Genomic DNA, 20,900 nt, shown 5'->3' with positions numbered 1-20,900 from the left:
TATGTTTATTTGCTGTAGCTGTAGAATTGTTCAACTTTCGTTTCCATTATTAGTCTCTGCATGAGTAGCAACGAGCAGCTTCTCCCCCTGCTCTGCTGTGAACGCAGCTACTATGCGATACATGGTTTAGACGCGCACTCCAACTTTCTCACAGATACTTTTTCTCACAGATACTTTTTCTCAGAGATCTTTTTCTTTAGCAAATATGCTGCTTTAGTATTTCTACTAACATGCTATTTTTATTTTAAATACAGTGTTATTATGCCTAGCTAAACTGGTGGATTGTTCTGCAGAAAGGACAGCGGCTCCTTTGATCTGGCTGTGAGCGGACTGACCATCTCCACCACCATCGCTGTTAAGAGTGACGACACAGGCCGGCCGGCGGTCAGCGGGGTCAACTGTGCAGCCACTGTCGGCCAAGCCAGGGTCAAATTTCATGGCGGTGCCAGGTAATCATACCTACTAGTAGGAGGAAGTTAAGTGACAAAGTGGCATTAGATGAGAACCTTTTTTATTTTGTTTTTTTTTAGCTGTAGTTTGCAACTCCTGCTGTGCAGCTTGCCATGATAGAAAGAAAAAAATACATATATAAAAAAGTGATTAAGCTGAGAAAAATATCATTTCTGTGTAGTCTGAAGTCTTATAGATATGATGAATAGTCAAACAAAGTAGAGTTGTTTTGCCAAGTTGGTGATCTAATATTGGCATGTAGTTGAACTGTTTTATTGAAGAAATAGTCTGTTAAAAAATCTAACTAATTCTATTTATCACTGACCCCAAATGCAGTCAATCAGTCAAGACATGTTTGCTATTTGACATTTGCCTCTTTAGTTTACAACCAGAGATGCTATGCTAATCTTGGACTTATACTGTTAAACTGCAATTTAAGCTTAAATGTTTAAATACGGTTTATCAGTGCTACTTTACTTGCTTATATAATTCATGTAAATGTGTGAAGAAAATATATAAAAACTTGGATGATAATCCAAGTCCAGTTAGCAAGTTTATTAGCAAATTTAGCCTAGCATCTACTGTTGCAAACTAATAAAGCTCACACTAAAACAAATAGTTTTGAGTGGTTGTTGATTTTACATAAATAAAAAATAATATATATGCTGGTATGACATATCAATTACGATTTCATTACAACATGAATACGTAGTATTTTTAAAACCCCCAAAAATGACATTAATGTGTGTTCAAACTCCCACACCCAAGGTATGATCTTGCATTGCCTGGCCCACAACAGATTTCACTGACCACTGAATTTCCTAGGTTTTCTTCCTCTATCTGGTTTTGTGTAATTTATTGTAAGTTGTGCTTGTCTGGTCTTAGTGTTAAAGGCAGTAAGAGCAAGTTACAAGTACAGAGATTAGCTATTGGCTAAATGATATAGTAAGTACTGATACAGTAATACAGGATTGTCATAGTTAAAATGTATGTTATGTGAAATCTCTGATATTAACTGAGTAAATATATTTCAGTTTAGTTGGATAAACAAATGGAGATAATTTGGCATGATCAGTCTGTGTATACAATGTGTTACCTCAGCTGGTTTAGGTGAATATAATGACTTTGAGTTGGATTGGGCAAATTTAGTTGTGTTTTGTCACACAACGATTTTGTCTGGATCCCAAAAATATACTTTTATGTTGAGAAACAGAATTCAATCAGTGCAACCACTGCCCACAACTCAGTTTAAAGCATTATTTGTTGACTACATGTGTATTAAAAGTGTTATAGCTAGTTTTCTGAATGTGTGGTTAATAAAAAATCCATTACATTTTTCTCTTAACTAGTATATTCTTTTACTACAACAGTTTCACAGACAAACCAAGTCTCCCTGAAGCTGTGGGAGTCTCCCACATTTCGGTAGCGGCTCCCTGATGCCCGCGAGTCACATATAATCTCCCGGAATTCAGAACGAGTGCCCCAAACGCGCTCACAGGCCACAGAGTTTTTTTCTCTAATCGCGTGTGGGGAAGGAGAGAGAGAAAACAGAGAGGGTTCTGATTGGCCTGTTCTCTGCAAAGAGTCTGTGAGACAGCTTTTAGTTTTTTTTAGCAGTTTTTAGTGTGGGCGGGCAGTGTTTTTCCCCCCTCCCGGACGGGATTTGTTCAGTGAGTGAGAGAAAGCAGATCATGACGGAGGCAATATTAATAATTATTGTAATATGATATGAAATGTTTTTGATGTTGTGCAATTTTTTGTGCTATTGTAACTGTAAATTTTTGGCAAATAAAGGCTTTTTTCCCCCAAAAAAAAAAAGGGAAAGCAGAGGCAGGGCCTTCCAAAAAGAAAAACGATAAAAATAATTTCACCTCTGAATACTCTAAATTTAATAAAAAAAAAAGTCAAATTAATTAAAATAAAAGTAATGTTTCGTTATCCTTTGGTGTGTGTGCAAGGTTTTTTTTGTTTTGTTTTTTTTGGCGGGGGGGGGGGGGGGGGTTCAATATCACTTCTCTAAAAGTAAAAGAAATGGTTTTACTCAACATATTCAAAGAAGTGGAACTGTCATTGTCCTGCACGTTCCCATGCTTGCTTTATTGTTCTGTCTAGTTCAAGAACAATAAGCTCTTTATCAGACAGACAGGACTTTCAGCAGCTGCACAGCTGTTCTGTCAGAGCAGTCCTGAGCTCACTGACTGTCTGAATACCTTACGCTGCACAGAGTAATTGATATTCAGAGTAATACCGCTTTATTCTATTTTCTCCCCAACCAGCTGGCTGTATAATCTGTTTAGTGACTACATTGACAAGGCTCTGCGCAGTGCCCTGCAGAAACAGGTGAGCTCCCTGGATGATGAAAAAAATAGCAAGCCAACAAAAAGTAATAATGCATGACAGCTATTTATGAAAAATAATGCCTGTTGTTTCAGATCTGTCCTCTGGTGTCTGATGCCATAAATGAAATGAACCCCCGCCTGAAAACATTAAATGGTACATACTACTGTTGAGAAGGGAATGAATGTTTTCAGTAGTACAGTATGTAATTCATTATGCTTTAGATACATGTTCAGTATAAAAAGTGTAATATGCTTAGTCCTATTCAAATTCACAGGTTACAGACATTTCTTTGAAGATGGTTTAATACGCTTAAATGCCACAGAAATGTTCACGTCCAATGATGTATGCTATGCACCATGAAAGCTAAAGAATGCTGGATATGATTTATGCCAGAGTTTCTTGCCTGTTTACACGGACAATTCTAGTCATAAGCCATCCCCTGGGTTAACTTTTCATGGTCAGTTTACATACTGCTAGCCTATGACTTTTGACATGTCAGTGTTAGTGTACCATTCAGCAATAATAAAAAAATAAAAGCTGTATAATTGTTTAGCTGTATAATTAGAATATCATTGAAAAGTTGCTTTATTTCAGTTATTCAGTTCAAAATGTAAAACTCATGTATTACATAAATGTATTACACACAGAGTGATCCATTTCAGGTGTTTATTAATTTTTTTATAATTGATGATTATGGCTTACAGCCCATGAAAAACCAACAATCAGTATCTCAGAAAATTACAATATTATATAAGAACAATTGGTACTTTTGTCAGTGTGGGCAGTGTGCCAAGTCCTGCTGGAAAATGAAATCCTCATCTCCATAAAAGTTGTCAGCAGAGGGAAGCATGAAGTGCTGTAAGATTTTGTGGGAAAACAAAACTGCACTGTATTTTTGACTTGATCAGGGGTGTCCAAATGTTTTTGTTGGGGGCCAGAAGGAGAAATATATTTGAAGTCACAGGCCACACTCAGTAATGAAACAACTAATGAAATATACCACTTTAATTAATAGTTTTTTCCTGATTATTTCATTTACACACCATTTTACTTGACTTACTATCTTTATCTTTGACAGTGTTGTGTAAATTAAGATTTTTCAAACTGATGTTTAATTTCATGATGTCTCTTAATATAAAACTCCTTAATTACGACAACTTGCAACAGCAAATGGCCCTCGGCCGTAGTTTGGACACCCCTGGACTTGATAATAAAACACCAGCAGATGACATGTCTCTCCAAACCATCACTGATTGGTGGAAACTTCACACTAGACCTCAAGCAGCTTGAACTGTGTGTCTCTCCACTTTTCCTCCAGGTGTTGGTCTGAATTACTGCAATAAAGTCAGTGTTCATTGATATTCACTTTTTTTTAGATGCACTAGTACTAATACCCATTTATGCAATTATTTGCTTATCCAATCAGATATACAATTTTACAGTGCACATAAAAGTAAGTTTGTGTGTGTAATATAGACTGACATGCCAAATGTCATGGGATAGCAGTATGTAAATTGATCATGGATGTTTCACTTTAGTACAGTTTTGGAATACCCACACATGTCTAACTTGGTATCATGGGGGATTTTAGATAGTAGGGACACCCACAGTGTCACGTGAAATATGTATAAAAAAAAAAAAAGGCATTACCACCACAGTGAACAGAGTGCAGTGGGTGATAATGATCGTGACAATACTGGTGAAAAAATTTAGAACACCTAGTTGTAGTTATTAAGATGAAAGTGTGAATGTGATGTGTGTAAGTGTGTAAAAGCTGCAGTAGAGAGTAACAGCAGTAACTCCATATGTTCCAGCACTGCTTTATTACAGACAAAGACTGATACTTTTGTCAATATTGTGTAGTTGTTTTCTATTGGACAATGACAATATGTGAGAGTGTGAGAAACAGTGTAATATGCCTAAAAAGTCATTTAATTCAGTAATTTTAATTTTCCAACTTCATAGTTTTAGCACAAGTTGACAAGTATGCTGAGATTGAATATTCCATGGTGGAGTCACCTGCCGTGTCTAACTCCAGCATTGATCTCAGTTTAAAGGTGAATTTCCATTTGATTGTCAAACCAAATCACACTCAGAGAAGATTCTGGACTCAGAAGTTTCAGGTGATTCACCTGATAATTTTATTTTATCTTCTTTCCCACCACTGCTTTTCCCTTCAGGGTGAATTCTACAATATTGGACAGCATAAGGAGCCTCCTTTCTCCCCCTCCCCATTCTCCCTGCCCCCTCAGGACAGTAATATGCTGTACATCGGACTCTCCGCCTTCACCCCCAACTCAGCCGGCTTCGTTTACAACAGCGCCGGAGCCCTCAGCCTCTACATCACCGACGACATGGTGAGCACAATCTACTGGAAGCTGCTAGCTTTAACTCACCAGCCAACCTGTGTGGGAGTTGTTAAAAAAGTCATATGCCTATGTGCAGAATCATAAGATCAAAAGACAATGCAACCGAGTTATAGATATTACAAACATAGATAGGATGTAGGTTGTAGATTAATACTAAAGTCATCTAAACTATGAAGAAAAGATTCTTTAAAGTAGCACCGCTTGCTTAAATGAAAGTTTTGCACATCTTGGCTGGATTTTCTCAGTCATCTTTATGATGTAGAGTCACCTGCAATTCAGGCTTTCAGTTAACAGCTGTGCTCAACTCATTAAGAGTTAATTAATTGAAAATCTTGTCTCTTAATGTGTTTGAGAGCATCAGTTGTAAAGTTGTGAAGAGGTAGAGTTACAGGTATACAGTGAATAGACCTATTTGAGTAATGTTCTAATCCAGATTATGAGAAGCATGATCTACTCAACCAAGTAAAGAAAAAAAATACAAAAAAAAGTAAGAAATGAAGGTCAGTCAACCCCCCAAAAAATTAAAGAACTTTGAAAGTATCCTCAAGTGCGGTCGCAAAGACCATCAGAAATGTTATGATAAAACTGGCTCTTATCAGGACCACTCCAGGAAATTAAGACCAAGAGTTACCTCTGTTAGAAAGGATAAGTTCATCAAAGTTACTAGCATTAGAATCTGCAAGTTAACAACAACCATATACATTGAGGTGGAGTAACACATATAACAATAAATAAATTATCTGGTTAGTTTATAAACAACAGCACTCATAAGCCATTTGTTCAAGTATTCAGTGTAACTGTTTGAACAAGTTGAACAAGTTTTCTCTCTGTATCTGATGTACTTGAATTACGAGGGACTATAAATGATGTATAATAAAAGCAAAAAACACTGCTGCACTTCTCAAACAATCAGTAAAATGTAATCAATATGTCAATATGTTCCAAACTTGTTTCCCCAAACAGATACCTCCAAGTTCTCCCATTCGACTCAACACAAGGACGTTCGGAGCCTTCATTCCTCAAGTATGTATTTTATTTTATTTTATTTATAACTCAAGCATTCTATACTGTATATAATTTGTCTGCTCTCAGACAGGTTGAGCTTGAATGCAATTTAGAGAAGCAGTTTCATGATCTTCTGCTCTTCTGCAAGAGCTTCACAATATACTGTTGAGCCCCTAAACCAATCACAGTGTTTCATTACAGTATGTTGCAAGCAGCACCTCAACCTATCTCAGTTACAGATTACAGAGTGAGATCACAGATCTCTGACTCACCAGCATGTTTTACTGCTCAATGTAGTAATTTTCAATTCCTAGCGCCCTGCTAGGACTCCCCCAATACTATGATGCTACTACAGGTGTGAGGGTGATTGCTAGCATGTGCTTCACATGACACTTGAACTGCTGCTAGTGCAATGTCTTTGCACAGATCAAAAAACGTTTAGAGGTAGAATGCTAATGCCTGGTTCACACTATGTGATTTGTGTGAGTGATTATGTCAATCATTCACATAATTGTGAGTCTTTCCTTCAGTTGCTTTGGCTTTAAGACTACATGACTAATCAGCAACATGGGGTGACCAATGGCACCATTTTTTGTTGTGGGAAAATCCAGACTCATCTGGCTGCTCAACACCACCACGCCAAAACTACACTAACACACACTTAGAACTAACAATGCCATGCCAGAGAATCTCTACAGAGGAGAATACACACTTGAAAGTAACTCCCAAATAAATGGGTTCATATGGAGCAACTAAGTCAAATCAGAGTTTATAAATGTCTAGACGTTTTTATGCTGAAAAGAGCTTTTTATGCTGAAAAGAGCTTTATAAGGCTCTAGAAATCTGATCCACCCAGAGACTTAAAGGCTGATTACACTGTCTTGAATACCAGAGCCTTTGAAAACATTCCTCCGATCTGATCATGCTGAGCGTTTGCCACATGTTAAATAAAAATACTAAATAATACTGTGCTAAATAAAAAAACACAAACATGCTGACTTGCTACTGACAGTAGGTACAGATCCCTCCCTCAGACAAAGTCTACTGGCTAATTCTACTCCGTACTGTTTGAGGCTCTCAACCAAACTATGCAGGTTTTCTTTTTGTGACGTCACAATATGAAGCCATCCAAACAGCTGATAGAAGCATATAATTGCTGACACCAAACTGTTTCAGCTGATTCACAGCAAAGGGATGGATGGATGTTTGGAGGGATTTTTTCATGATTGGAGTGATTATGGGGCAGCCAAACCCCATGTGGAAATACAAAAGCATGCAAAAAGTGAATTTTGCATAATATATCCCCTTTAACTTCTCTACTGGTTTGTTTGTCAGATTGCTAAGCTGTATCCAGGTCTGATGATGAAGCTCCTGGTGAAGACAGCGAAGGAGCCAACCATCATATTCAAGCCCAACTACGTGACTCTGCAAGTGAACAGCACGGTCACGGCTTACGCTATTCAGCCCAACACCACGCTGTCTCCTCTCTTCATCCTCAACGTGGTGAGTCACACAGAACAGAACCCGGGGCACCGTTCCGGCTGCAGATAATATTTTCCATGACACGTCATGCATCTTCTGCCCACAGGACGCCAGCGTGAGCGCCAAGATTTATGTGACTGGAATTAAAGTGGCCGGAGCTCTGACCCTTAATCAGTAAGGCACAGATAATAAACCCACTGTATACACTGATACACCACCACACTGCCTTTCATAGATTTGGAGCTTTTGTTTTCTAATACTTCTGTATTAAAAAAATATAAACTATTAAACAGCAAAATATAAACAATAAAAAAATACAAATGTTATAAGGAAAGCTCTCAACATTAACGTGTTGTAATTAGATTAAAAAATGCAATCCAATTAATCACAACAATATTCTGCGAATACCTGCGATTTATCGCACTTGTTCTTCTTAAGACACAAGTTTTTATAGTGGTTATTAAAATGTAAATAAAACAATGAATGTAATGTAAATGCAAAATGTAACAATTGTTATTTAAGATAGGACAGACATTTTCAATTATTTGCAAAAGAAAAACACACTTAGGCTGATTGTTCTGGCCTAGTACTGCCACATAACCTACAAAAATAACTGGTGCAATAGCATGCTAATCATAAATAGTTAAAAACAAAGACTACCAAAACTAAAAAAGCCTAAGGCAATTTAAACATGTAACTAATTTAAGCCTACTATGAATTAGATTTTGCTGTATTGTTTGTTTAAATTTAAAATGGTTGATATAATTTTTCTTGCATTACTCAGAACACTGTCTACAGTCATGGCCAAATGTGTGTTTTTTTCCAGAAAATGATTTCAATTACAGATGTTTATTTCTTTTTGTGTATTGGAACAACACAAAAAGAGGGAAAATTATATATAAAAAAATTATGCGCTTCCAATAACCATCAGCAAACTTCTACACCTCACCTCTTAAGTGTACTTTTTTCAACAGTAATTTATAGATTTCTTCACAGGAGTTCAGTGGGATTTAGACCGGACTCATTGCTGGCATCTTCAGAATCTTCAATCGCAATATTCTGTGGAAAATTTGCAATTAGACATTTTTCTGGGAGAAACACTTCATTTTCTGGAATAAAATCAGGAGTACCAACAGTTTTGGCCATGACTATATGTTTTAAATCTTAATACACTCGTTTGCCCACAGAATTGACATGACCTTGGGAACCAGCTATGTGGGACCATTCCAGGTAGGAGAACAAACATGCCCATTCAAAAATATCTAAAGAAAAAAACACCACACGTTACACAGCCACATAAATGCACCAATGCGTTCTACAGGTCAAATCACTTGACAACATCTTCCTAATGGTACTGAAAGTCGCAGTCATCCCCAAGGTTAATGGTGAGTACACACTCTGCACACACTCCATATTTCTCATATTCTCATTTTCTCAGCAGCTTTTTTTAAATCTACAAACTCTACACAATCTCCACAGCCCGCCTTCAGCAAGGTTATCCTCTGCCTGCCATCGGAAAGATGAATCTGGTGAACACTCAGCTTCAGATTCTGAAGGTACAATTCAATCATTGATATAAATAACCATTATTATGTGAACTGATGCAGTTTTTGAAGCAAGGGATGTGAATATGAAAGTTTTATATTTTTATTATTATTATTATTATTTCAAACCTCTACAAAACCTGTATAAGTTCTGTGTGGTCTGAAGCTGTGTGAGTATTTAACATTCCGCCATCAACAATATCAAATCTGTACCAGTAATACGTCACAGACAAATTACTGTACCTCCCACAATAGACAGTACAATGGAGGGTGACGATCATGACTGGTGGCATCCTGCTATAATTGTTCATGTGAACAGACAACCGACTCACATTACAGATTCACACCACACGTAATGCAAGGGGCACAACACATCCTATATCTTAAGGCACAAGCCTCTGGACAGAATTCTAGTGCCTGTACCTTGACATTAGGCATATCACTTATAGCATACTGAGTTAACGGGTTTGCTGGTGATTTCTGATTCAGTAAAGTAAAACTAAATATCATTTATATATATATATATATATATATATATATATATATATATATATATATATATATATATATATATATATTTCTGTAAATATTTTACTATATACCTTTTCATGGGACAACACTAAAGATATGACACCTTGATACAATGTAAAGTAGTCAGTGTACAGCTTGTATTGCAGTGTACAGTCTTCTTATAGCATAGGCCATCTTTATATAGAGCAAGAATTATTTTTTTCTTTTTTTTAGAGCCTCAGAGAGCTCTTTGCCATGAGGCACACATTGAGCTTTCATTGACCAGTATGAGAGAGTGTGAGAGCAATAACACTAAATTTAACAAAACTGCTCTCTATTCACATCTAAGACCTTGGAACACTAACAATTTGCATGACACAGAGGAGGGAAAATTGTTGGCCATTTTCACTTAGTGGTGTACCTAATTTTTAATCCTTTAATTTTCCCAAAAATTGACAGTGCACCTTATAATCCTGTGTGCCTCATGTATGAATTTTACCAGTCAGGTATTAAGTCTAGCACTATCGGCCGGCATTGTTGTACCTCTAGTGCTGTGGTTAGTGGCTAATGCTAATGCTGCTGCACCCAGCCATAGTGCTGAAGAAACTTCACTGAAAGGTTATGAATTACAGTTTTGATTAATTAGACGCTTTCCCAGCATCCCCATTCGAAGGGAAACATGGCAACACCCTTGTCCACTTCGATGTAGACATTCTTACTATTATCGCTTATTGTGCCTTATAATCCGCTGCACCTTATGTATGAAAATAGACCAGAAAATAGACATTCATTGATAGTGTGAAAAATACGGTACTAACTTTTGTTGCCAGTGGTTATTTTGGGTTATTTTGGGATATTTTGAAGGCACAGCTAATGTACACTCTTGTATAAGATGTACAATGACTACTTCATATTGTATAAAAGTGTCATATCTTTAGTGTTGTCCTATGAAAAGGTATAATAAAATATTTACTAAATATTTGAGGGGTGTACTCACTTTTGTAGGGTACTGGAGGTACTGTGCACTTTAAAGGCAGTTTTGCCATATCTCCTATGTTATTTACACCTAACGTATATTGTTTTTACAGGACTACATGTTGATCGGGACAGACGTTCAGTTCACATGATGAGCCATACTTCATGCCCACAACTGTTAAATTAGTGTATTAATTTCTCTAATGACATTCCCAATGAATATAAAGAAATGATTTTCAAATGAAGGAAATCTGTTCAGACAGATCATTTAATAGCACTGTTATAATACAAGGTCTATGTAAGATTTCAAATAAGATTCCAAACAAATAAAAAGTGATTGTTTTCCAAATAAGTGTGCTTTTAAATAATAATCCATCCATAGCCTCATCACAGTCACATACAGTACAAGTCCTGAGGAACCTGCAGGTCAACACGAGGCTGCCTGTTCACTGAGAAGCTTGTGGCTGTTGATGCTGTCGCTCAGGGAGGTGTGGCTGATGGCTTGTCCTCGCAGACTCTGGGAGTTTGCTGATGTAATCTGTAAAGAGAAACAGGGCAATAAGCATCACAGCAATACAACAGCCAGGTTACAGCTACACACAAGAGACTGCACAGCCTACCTGTTAAACTAAAGAACCAGTTTCACCAATGGAAAGCTTATAGCTTATATTCTCATTACTAAACACATACAGAATCATTCTATACCAGTGTCATTTTATCCTCAGTGCCAGTCAAAATTTTGGACACATCTCTTTCACATTGTAAATTAAATATTGAAGATATTAAAGCTATACAGGAATACGTGCAGAATTACAAACAAACCAGAATATGTTTTATACTGTAGATTCTTCTAAGTTCCAAATTGAGCTTTAAAGGCAGATTTGCACACTCTTGGTATTTTCTCAGTGTCTTCATGAGGTTCATCTCAGTTGATCAGGTTTAGATCAAAGGATTGTGGAGGACAAACAGGTTACAAACAGGGTTTTTTTTTGCCATTGTGCCCCTAATGTCTGTTACTATTAATATACAATGTATAAAATAAATTAAATGAAGAAATAAACAAACAACATTGAATGAGAAGTATGTCCAATCTTTTGACTGGTACTGTATGTGAACTCACCTTCACTAGTACATAGTCCCCGGCTTTAACAGGTACAGTACAGGAGTCTGTGGCCTGAGAGGGCAAATCCTTTCTGGGGAAAATCACCTTCAAGTTTCCATCATTCCGACCACACAGCTCCTGAGATGATCGTTTACTCTCCTGCAATGAACAGATACGATCTAATGAATGCATTTCCAACATTTTCAACATCAGATCGAAATGAATAAGCACCAACCACAAATCAATATTATTATACTAGTGCATCTTGAAAAAATTGGAATATCATTGTGATCTATCATATTTAGTGAAATTTATTCAATTTCAAACGTTTATTTATTTTATTGTTGATGATTATGGCTTACAGCCAATAAAAACCCAAACATCAGTGTCTCAGAAAATTAGAATAGACAAGTCCTGCTGGAAAATGAAATCTGCATCTCTATAAAAGTTGTCAGCAGAGGGAAGCATGAAGTAAGGTTATAAGATTTTCTGGAAAAACACTGCACTTTGGACCTGACATAACGCAGTGGATCAACACCAGCAGATGACATGGCTTTTTCAGCAGGACTTGGCACACTGCCCACATTGCCAAAAGTACCAATTGGTTTTATGTAATATTCAAATTTTCTGAGACACTGATTTTTGGGCCATAATCATAAATAATTAAAGAAATAACTGCTTAAAATAGGCCACTCTGTGTGTTATACATCAATATCATATATGAGATTAACATTGTGAACTTCTGAATTACAGAAAAAAAAAAACTTTTTACTGATATTATAAATTGTTAAGATGCACTAGTATATATTTCTCAAGGTATTAAAATGCTGTTTACTACCTATAGAGACACATAAATGTTTTGCTAATATTAATGAGCTAGCAGGCCCTGTAGAGTATTATATAAACTATTATTATTCTCTAGGCAAACTGTTACCATCAATATTACTGTATTTTTAGGTGGGGGGTTTCCTTCAAATAGCAGATGTAATACTTACTCCCTCCACTAGGATGAGTTGTGTGCTGCCAATGAGAGTGGAGTTGACCTTAGCTGCCTCTTCTCTGAACACAGAGATCAGCTCTTCTAGACGCCTCTGCTTCACCTCTGCAGGAACGTCATCCTGGAGACGGTGGTATGCATGCGTTTTCTATAGAAAACAAACAAACACTGTATTCTCAAAACTGATATGCCCTCATTACCATACAGCTAACTTTTGTATTCATTTTTATAAATATAGTAGTGCACTGTTACATGTCCACACAATATCTACTGTCAATGAAGTACCGATATTGAATAAGCATATTGAATATGATAGTTATTGCAGACATGTTGACATTTTCACAGTGGTTTGGTTTTTCAGCTCCACTGATAATATGACACTTTGTAGTTCCTAAATAATTAATGTAGTCCTGTATCTGTTTCTCTGCTTATGTAATAATTATTATTATCCTCCTCTCACCCTGTTCTTTAATGCTCAGGAAAAAGATACAGGACTACAGTCTGTAATTATAAAACTACAAAATGCTCCTATATGCGTAGTGGAAATGATACAATGGATAATGGGTGTAGAATATCTTAATACTGTGGCTTGACTGTGTATTAGGTTATGGCATTCTTGAGATTTTCCATGTTTACACAGACAAACAATGTACCCTAGTGGACAAACCATATCACACTTTATTGTACATGATTACAACTGCAGAGTGTTGCTGAAATGTATGTACAGAATCCTGTTCCTTCTAATAGTGCTCCAGATAAGGGGTGGGCAATATGGCCCTAAAATAATATCACAATATTTCTTGTTTTTTTCTTGTTTTTTTAATATGACAAATATAATGATATGTCAAAACACTGAATTAAAAAATACATATTTCAATTTCAATTTTATCATTGCACATGATATGATATGGTACACCCCTAACTGAGATATTAAAAATACAAGAAATCAGATTTGTGACAGAAGTCAATGATCCAGAATGTCATGATACTAATAATGCACTCCAAATATCTCCATATATCCAGGATTAAAGTAAAATAAATGATAAATGATATAATCTGTCCCTAGTAGATATTTAATGGTAAATGAGAACAGTATGAACTTTTCTTTGCTAAAAACAGCAAAAAAGTGGTACCCTGATGTGATAATTAGGGGTGGGTGATATGGGAATGGATAATATTTCAGGGTATAATATCGTTCACAATATTAAAAACTGTTGGCAATATTATTGTGTATGATACGATATGGCACATCTCTTCTCCATATTAGCCAGTATTTTTTAGAAATCTCCTCAGTTCCTTGTGTAAGAAATGGGTCATTATTTCTTGAACACTGAGCTCACCTTTCTCATACTGTAGGCGAACAGGAACCCTATATTGTAGCCCACCTCCCTAAGCAGAGACATGGTCTGCTGGTGGTCTTCCTCTGTCTCCCCACAGAAGCCTGCGATGAAGTCACTGCTCAGACTGGCCCCTATCATAACGTAACAAATTACAATTCACTTAGTTTACCTAAACACACAGTTCATCATCATTTGACTCCTGGGTAACTATCTAGAATAAAGTGGTATAATACCTGGTATAATCTTTCGGATGTTTTCCACCAATTCAAGGTATGCTTCCCTGGTATACCTGAATAATAAAAAAATATTCAAATCAAATTACAGAGCAATGTAGATTAAAGCAAATTAGAGCTTAGATTTTAGATGGGCCGAGATTTCCCACCACTTTCCTCGGGCCAGGTCGGGTGGGGTTCCAGAAAAATAGTCTGAGACGTAGGCATCTGTTTTTAATGCTATTTTTATTTTATACAAAGCTATGACATGATAATCACAATGTAGATAAGTAACAAATCAAACAAACTCTACTTGTTCGCATTTGTTTTGCAGTGTTGTGTGTAGATGTTCTTAAACATTTTTCTCAAATAAAAGGTCTATGCTTCTTCAGTGTTGCAATGTTAATTAGCATAATTCTGAACAGATTTCGCTCACTCAAACAGCCCAAAAACAGCCAGTTTATGGGGCGGGTTGGGTCGGGCTTGGGCAGAATGTCCACAAGCTCGGGCGGGTCGGGTTGGATTTTTTGGGCCCGATCTAAGCTCCAAAGCAAATTAAGTCAATAAACCTAAACAAACTTTCCTGGTTCTATGTTATACTGTATCACATTATAATAAAGTCCTTGGCATGGCTTACCCACGTCTCATCGTCTGTAAAACCTGAGTGCTGCCACTTTGAGCTGGCAGGTGGATCTGCTTGCAGATGTTTTTCCTTTCCTGGATCAACTGTAACACCTGCAAAAAATACAGACAGACAACACATAATAATCTGATACTATGCTAACGGACCTCCCGGCCTGTGTAGTAAAGCCACTACAGATGGTTCAGAAAGCCAGAAAGCAGCAGCTCGCCTTTTTTTTTTTTTACGGTTCAGTAGAGTTTACCTCATCTGGGAAGTCTTTGGGATGTGGGGAGGTGAAGCGGATCCTCATGTCAGGATCTATAAGGGACACGCGGTCCAGAAGTTCAGTGAATCGCAGCCCGCCCCGTTTGGAACGGTATTTGGTGCTGAAGCCTCGACTGAGGTGTGTACTGAGCTCAGAGCCCCTGAACTGCTCCTCTGAGAGGTCCCTGTAGCTGTTCACATTCTGTCCCAGCAGAGTCACCTCTTTCACACCCTGTACACACAATCATTTCACATGGTTACAATCTGAAGACATTTTTCTCTAGAATTGCCAAATTAACACATTAATATTGATTATTTAATCACAGAAAAAAATAACACCTTCCTTGGTGTTCTTTGACTTTGCTACAGTTCCAGTCACTGTAATGCCATGGAGGTGAAGAAAACAGCTCTGATTATTCTATTAATGGCATGTTTTCTCACTTGCAGGATCCAATAATCAAAAAGATGAGGGTGACATTTGACTCTAAAGGATAATTTATGTTTCTAACTGAAGTCTTACCGTATTTTAGACTACAAGGCGTACCAGATTATAAGGTGTATTTTAAGCGACACTAGTAAAGAACAAGGGTGTCACGGTCGTTTCCCTTCTAATTCTGCAGGTGTCACTTCTTTTGGGGTGAGTTAAACAAGCACTGGATGTTATTAGGTTCATTTGGGTGAGTAAAGCACTTCCTTTTATTTACAGTAAGCTTAGATTTCCAAAATGTTAGCCTAGCCACGGTTAGCAGCTGTCCCTGCCACAGTTAGCAGCGTTTAGCATTTGTAAACACCCGACACCCAACAGTGCTGCACTGAGGAAACCTGAGCGTTCTGATAACCTAGGGTGCTATCAGTTAGCGGTTTGTCCCATGTAGCTTGTTTTAACACTGTAAACATGCAGACTACAGTCTAATATTTTCACCTCTGACAGGCGAAAGAGCTAACGCTGCGGTTACCGGCTAATGCTAATACTGCTCCAGCCTTGGTGCTGGAGAACTTTACCCTTAGAGCGCTTTACTTTAGCGCAGGGGCTATACTGCTCCTTAATACCTGATTGGTAGAAATCATACATAAGGTCCAGCAGATTACAAGGTGCAGAATTTTAAAGAATTTTATTTTTAAAGTTATTTAGCTAGATAACGTTAGCTAACTAGCTAAGACATAATAGCACATACGATGTATCAGCTAAATAAGGGTTAAATCAAACACGTTCAGAGGTTTAAACCCTGTTTTTTCCCCTGATTTTGGCCTGTGTTAGCTTGACACAGAGCAGATATTTGGCAGACAGAAAGTAAGACACATTGTCATTTTCATAAAATATTGTGTTTGTTTGGAGACACCATTAAAATGTTTTAATATTGAGGTATACTGTCCAAACTTACATCACAGTATATCATCTCCACAAACCAGTCTTGGACATAATAACAAAAATTTAAAACATCTTATCTAAATAATTTCTGTGACATAAATAGAGCCCGTTCAATAGTCATCACTGAATAGCTGAAAATATGGTCCCTTTAAAATAAACATGGACAGTACACTCAATTCTACAGCTGTGAAAGTGAGAGAGCATTCACCTGATCAGACAGCATTCGGACTTCTTCCAGTATGGAGAACACAGGCCTGCTTCTCTCTCTCCCTCGAGTGAATGGTACCACACAAAAGCTACACATGTTGTCACAGCCCCGCATAATAGACCTACAGCATTCACAAAAACAGTCAAATAAATGACAAAATATAAAGCTAAGTGTCAACATTAGGACTACCATCTTACTGAGGGACAGTAAAGTTCACAGAGGAGTCCAAAACTAAAACCAGCAGTCAATATAACATGCAGGCCTTTTTGGCAATGTTCTGCCTGAAATGACACATCTATATCTTGAGGTTTTCTATTAAAGCACTACATATAAAGGTTTCATGTTTAATAAAAAAAAATATAAAGTGAATCTACAACTGTCAAAATATAAGCAGCAGCTCGAAAAGAAGCGGTGGCTGGCTTCAGATGTGTCGGAGGAAGCACTTGCTAGTCTTCACCCTCCTGGTGTTTTGGGGTATTACTAGTGATAGGGGTAGTCCTAATGCAGCGTTTCTCAACCTTTTTTCTATCATGACTCCCTTTAACAGTTTACAATGTATTAAAAACATATACTCTGCATTATTTATTTGAGGGAGCTAAACGGGGGGTGGGGGTTGGGGGGAGGGGGTGCTGGCGCAATACTTCAGGTGAGAACGAGGGGTGTTGCTGGCGGAATACTTTATTTCAGGTGAGAGGAGGGGGGTAATTTACAATTAGCGGGAATATTTTGGCGGCACCCCTGATGAAGCCAGACGGCACTCTGGTTGAGAAACAATGTCCTAATGAGTGGGTTGGTTAATTGGCCATGTAAATTGGGGAGAAAATTGGAAAAATTTAAAATGAATTATAAAAAAAATTAAAAAATTAAATAAAAAAATATATATATTTAATTGAGCAAACGATAAAGCAGTTCGTGCTCACGTTTTCTTTTGAGTGGTACGCGCACTACATTGCGGAGCTTATTGTGACCAAATAAACACAAATACAGTCAATTCCAGTCATGAATAAAGGAAATGAACATTTTACTGATGCAGGATGACTGTATGTGTGCTATATAAACCATATCAAGTCAAAGATATAATGCAGTGTGGAACACACCTCATCACAAGACTCACAAGACAATTCTTTACAACATTCATCACACCTGTGTTACTGAAGAGGATAAAATACTCCTAAATAAGCAAATACCAGGAATTATTGATTTATTTGGGTCAGTCTTACAGTCTTACAGAATTTAACAACCAATATTCTTTAACGAAAGTTTACCCTATTTACTTGATTAGCACCACCACATGGAGTAACACCACAATATTGCAATATTGATACATTATCCCACACCTAGGCTTGGTACACTTACACAAAAGCACTGTGTCCTGAATTGTGCACGGGCATGACATCAGCGTAGGTCTCCTCTAGAGAAAGCAGGACGTTACTGGCCCTCTGCCCTCCGTGAGCGAGTGACAGGAGCCTGGGCAAATCTCTGTAGGCATCTGGTCCAGCTACAACATCCACCAGTTTCTCCTTCTCCAACAACTCTGTCTTCAGCCTCTCTGCCATGCAGCCTAAAGCAGTGATTCAGGGGATAGGACAAATCACAGGGCATGCTTTAATATGATACAATGCCCAAGATAACGATAATATCATGATGTTTTCAGTATAACAGTATCACAGTATCACCAATATATTCTCTACAATACTTCATGCCATCTGAGTATGCACAGGCTGAATGTTATTTTAAGGAGGTCCTAGGATACTTGTATGTATTTTTTCCAAGAAGAAATGATTCTCTGAAATAATTGTTTGTTTAAGAAAATATATATTTTTATTAAACTTTGTAGTTGCTACAACATATGATTTAATTTTAATGAAGCGGACAGAGTACAGTATCTCCCTAACACTTAGCCAGCTAACGTTAGTTTAATGTCTAATGTTAGTAATGTTAATAATAATTATAATATATATATAATTAATAATAAATCAGAGTTTAAACTGTACAGAACTATTACAGACAGACTGTAGATTACTGTGAAGTTAAATGTGTTTAATGGACACTGTATTACACTGTATGCAACTGTGCTGCAAGTCCCACCCACACCAAGACCTCATTGGTCAACTAAGCATGAGGAGAGGCCAATCAGGATGCTCAGGATTTGTCACTCATTTCCTATGTCTGTCTTTTCTCTTGTGTGCGCTCTCTCTCTTTCTCTTTCTCTCTCTCTCCCTGTCTCTGTATCACACTTTAACGACACATCTACAATAAAATTCCACGTCGACAATTTTTTATAGTCAATGCCGTGTATGTCGGCTAATTATTACAGCCCTAGTCACTACTAATGATTTTTGTCTCCATGTGAAAACATTATAGTAAATATTGTGTGTTATGAAAACGTCTTTAAACATCCAGATAATTTTTTTACCATATTATCCAGCTCTACCTCTACTGATAAATATATAGTATCAAGGAGGGCACAAAATCCTACATATACAAATGACAGTGGCATCGAACAAAGCTAAAATACATTGATGAAGACAAAATTACCTAAGATCCCAATCTTTAACTGAGCGCTGGCCTTTAGACGTTTCTTTTTCAGTAATGTGAGCTGCTTAAGCCTGTTCCAGATGGTCTGCTCCGCCTTTTCCCTAAAGAAAATTACAATAGAGAAGTGTCACTTAATAAACACAACAGTGTGCAGATATACATGAATAATAATAAGTAGATTAGTGTTTATATTGCATAAACAAAAAGAGACCACACTAACCTTACAGAACAAGTGACGAGAAGCACCACATCTGCCTGGGAGAGAAAATTAAGAAGCATAAGTCAAAGTGATAAAATACAATACCAGTTAAAAGTACAGTCAAAATAACACGTCTTTATATAATGTGTTTTCTACATTTCTACATTCTACAATTAAGAGATATATCTATGTATTAAACAGTAAAAAAAAAAGTTTGTCCTTCACAATCCCCTGATCTAAACCTGATGAACTGAGATGGTGATTTGAGGTGATTTAAATGGGATGAGCTGGAGCTTCACAGCATGAAGGAAAAGCAACGACTATTGTTCAGCACCTCTAGGAACTCCTTCAAGACGCTGAGAAAACTATTTCAGGTGACTCTACCTCATGAAAATACCATTATTAAAATACCAATTGTGCAGATCTGTCCTCAAAGATAAGGGTGCTACTTAGAAGAATCTAAATCTAAAGAAAGAAGACACATTGAATAAGAAGATGTTTGTCCATACTTTGTCTGGTAGTGTATTAAATCACAATGTTTACAGGAATTTCCACAATACACAATATTATCAATATTAATCTGACTAAATGCATGAATGAGAGAATAATTTCAGCCATATAGTGTATCAGTGAGAGTCACAGTGGGAAAACTAACCTCTGAAAGCTCAGATGTCCTCAGATATCCTCCCTTTTGCAGAATGGACCATGCAATTTCAGTGTCGTTGACGTTCATCTGACATCCATAGGTTTCAAAATACACTAGATCAGAAAATATGAAACATTTTACCACCAGCTAACCTATATGATTTATTAGTTAACACAGAATACAGGTTGTTAGCTATCTAGGTTACACACCTTTTGGTACACTTGCTGGGGAAATGTGGGGCAGATAAGGCTGTTCATACTCAGTCTGTGGGTCAGGAGGAGGATTTTGGGGTGGAGAGGTTTTGATAAAGTCCTGAAAGTCTGGACCAGAAGTTAGTCTGCTCTTAAACCTCCCCACTCTGCTCTCCTCAGTGTGTTCAGAAACTGAGCAAAAACACCTGGATTTATTGGCTATTCCAGGCAAATGTCTACGAACTGAAAACACAAAAAGCCTGAGGGTGCTGGAGAACATTCTGGATTAATATTAACTAAAATATTCCAGATAACAAACCAGGAAAGTGAAACACACGTTTCAGACGTCCTTTATCCTGATAATAAACACGAATAAACTCGAGAAATTGTATGAAATAGTTCAAACAGCTATTAACTATATGAGCTGGTCTTGTTTTATAGCTAAACAGATTATTAGCTAAAGACGAACACTGTAAATAACACAATTCACGTGTAACCTCGCGCAGTGTTGACATTGCCGGTGTTCGGCTAAGCATG

General features: G+C 37.2%; 2 protein-coding genes across 5 annotated transcripts in view; one reads left to right on the top strand and one right to left on the bottom strand.

Annotated features, from left to right (window-relative positions):
- The window catches only part of LOC103034269 (BPI fold containing family C, like), a 25,043-nt gene extending 14,056 nt beyond the window's left edge, over positions 1-10,987 (top strand). For all 4 annotated transcript variants that reach the window (XM_022682335.2, XM_022682336.2, XM_049471740.1 and 1 more), the window contains 12 exons: positions 294-449; positions 2,727-2,790; positions 2,883-2,943; positions 4,756-4,847; positions 4,971-5,147; positions 6,123-6,182; positions 7,500-7,667; positions 7,753-7,820; positions 8,834-8,876; positions 8,968-9,031; positions 9,126-9,202; positions 10,789-10,987. In XM_022682335.2, coding sequence (XP_022538056.2) covers positions 294-449; positions 2,727-2,790; positions 2,883-2,943; positions 4,756-4,847; positions 4,971-5,147; positions 6,123-6,182; positions 7,500-7,667; positions 7,753-7,820; positions 8,834-8,876; positions 8,968-9,031; positions 9,126-9,202; positions 10,789-10,827 — 1,069 coding nt within the window. In that variant the 3' untranslated portion in view covers positions 10,828-10,987. The remainder of the gene's footprint in view (positions 1-293; positions 450-2,726; positions 2,791-2,882; positions 2,944-4,755; positions 4,848-4,970; positions 5,148-6,122; positions 6,183-7,499; positions 7,668-7,752; positions 7,821-8,833; positions 8,877-8,967; positions 9,032-9,125; positions 9,203-10,788) is intronic.
- On the bottom strand, positions 10,926-20,900 carry cdk5rap1 (CDK5 regulatory subunit associated protein 1). Its single transcript, XM_007251374.4, has 13 exons — positions 20,382-20,900; positions 20,182-20,285; positions 19,548-19,582; positions 19,328-19,428; positions 18,146-18,350; positions 16,790-16,910; positions 15,211-15,444; positions 14,964-15,061; positions 14,348-14,403; positions 14,115-14,245; positions 12,773-12,922; positions 11,796-11,936; positions 10,926-11,213 (listed from the first exon to the last, which is right to left on the bottom strand). Exons 1-13 carry the CDS (start codon positions 20,641-20,643, stop codon positions 11,103-11,105), a joined length of 1,749 nt encoding a protein of 582 aa, XP_007251436.3. The 5' UTR covers positions 20,644-20,900; the 3' UTR covers positions 10,926-11,102.

Source organism: Astyanax mexicanus, chromosome 24, assembly GCF_023375975.1.
Source record: "Astyanax mexicanus isolate ESR-SI-001 chromosome 24, AstMex3_surface, whole genome shotgun sequence".
Classification (NCBI taxonomy): Eukaryota; Metazoa; Chordata; class Actinopteri; order Characiformes; family Acestrorhamphidae; genus Astyanax; species Astyanax mexicanus.
The sequence above is the reverse complement of the archived record's forward strand: the minus strand, read 5'-3'. Positions and strand labels throughout refer to the sequence as shown.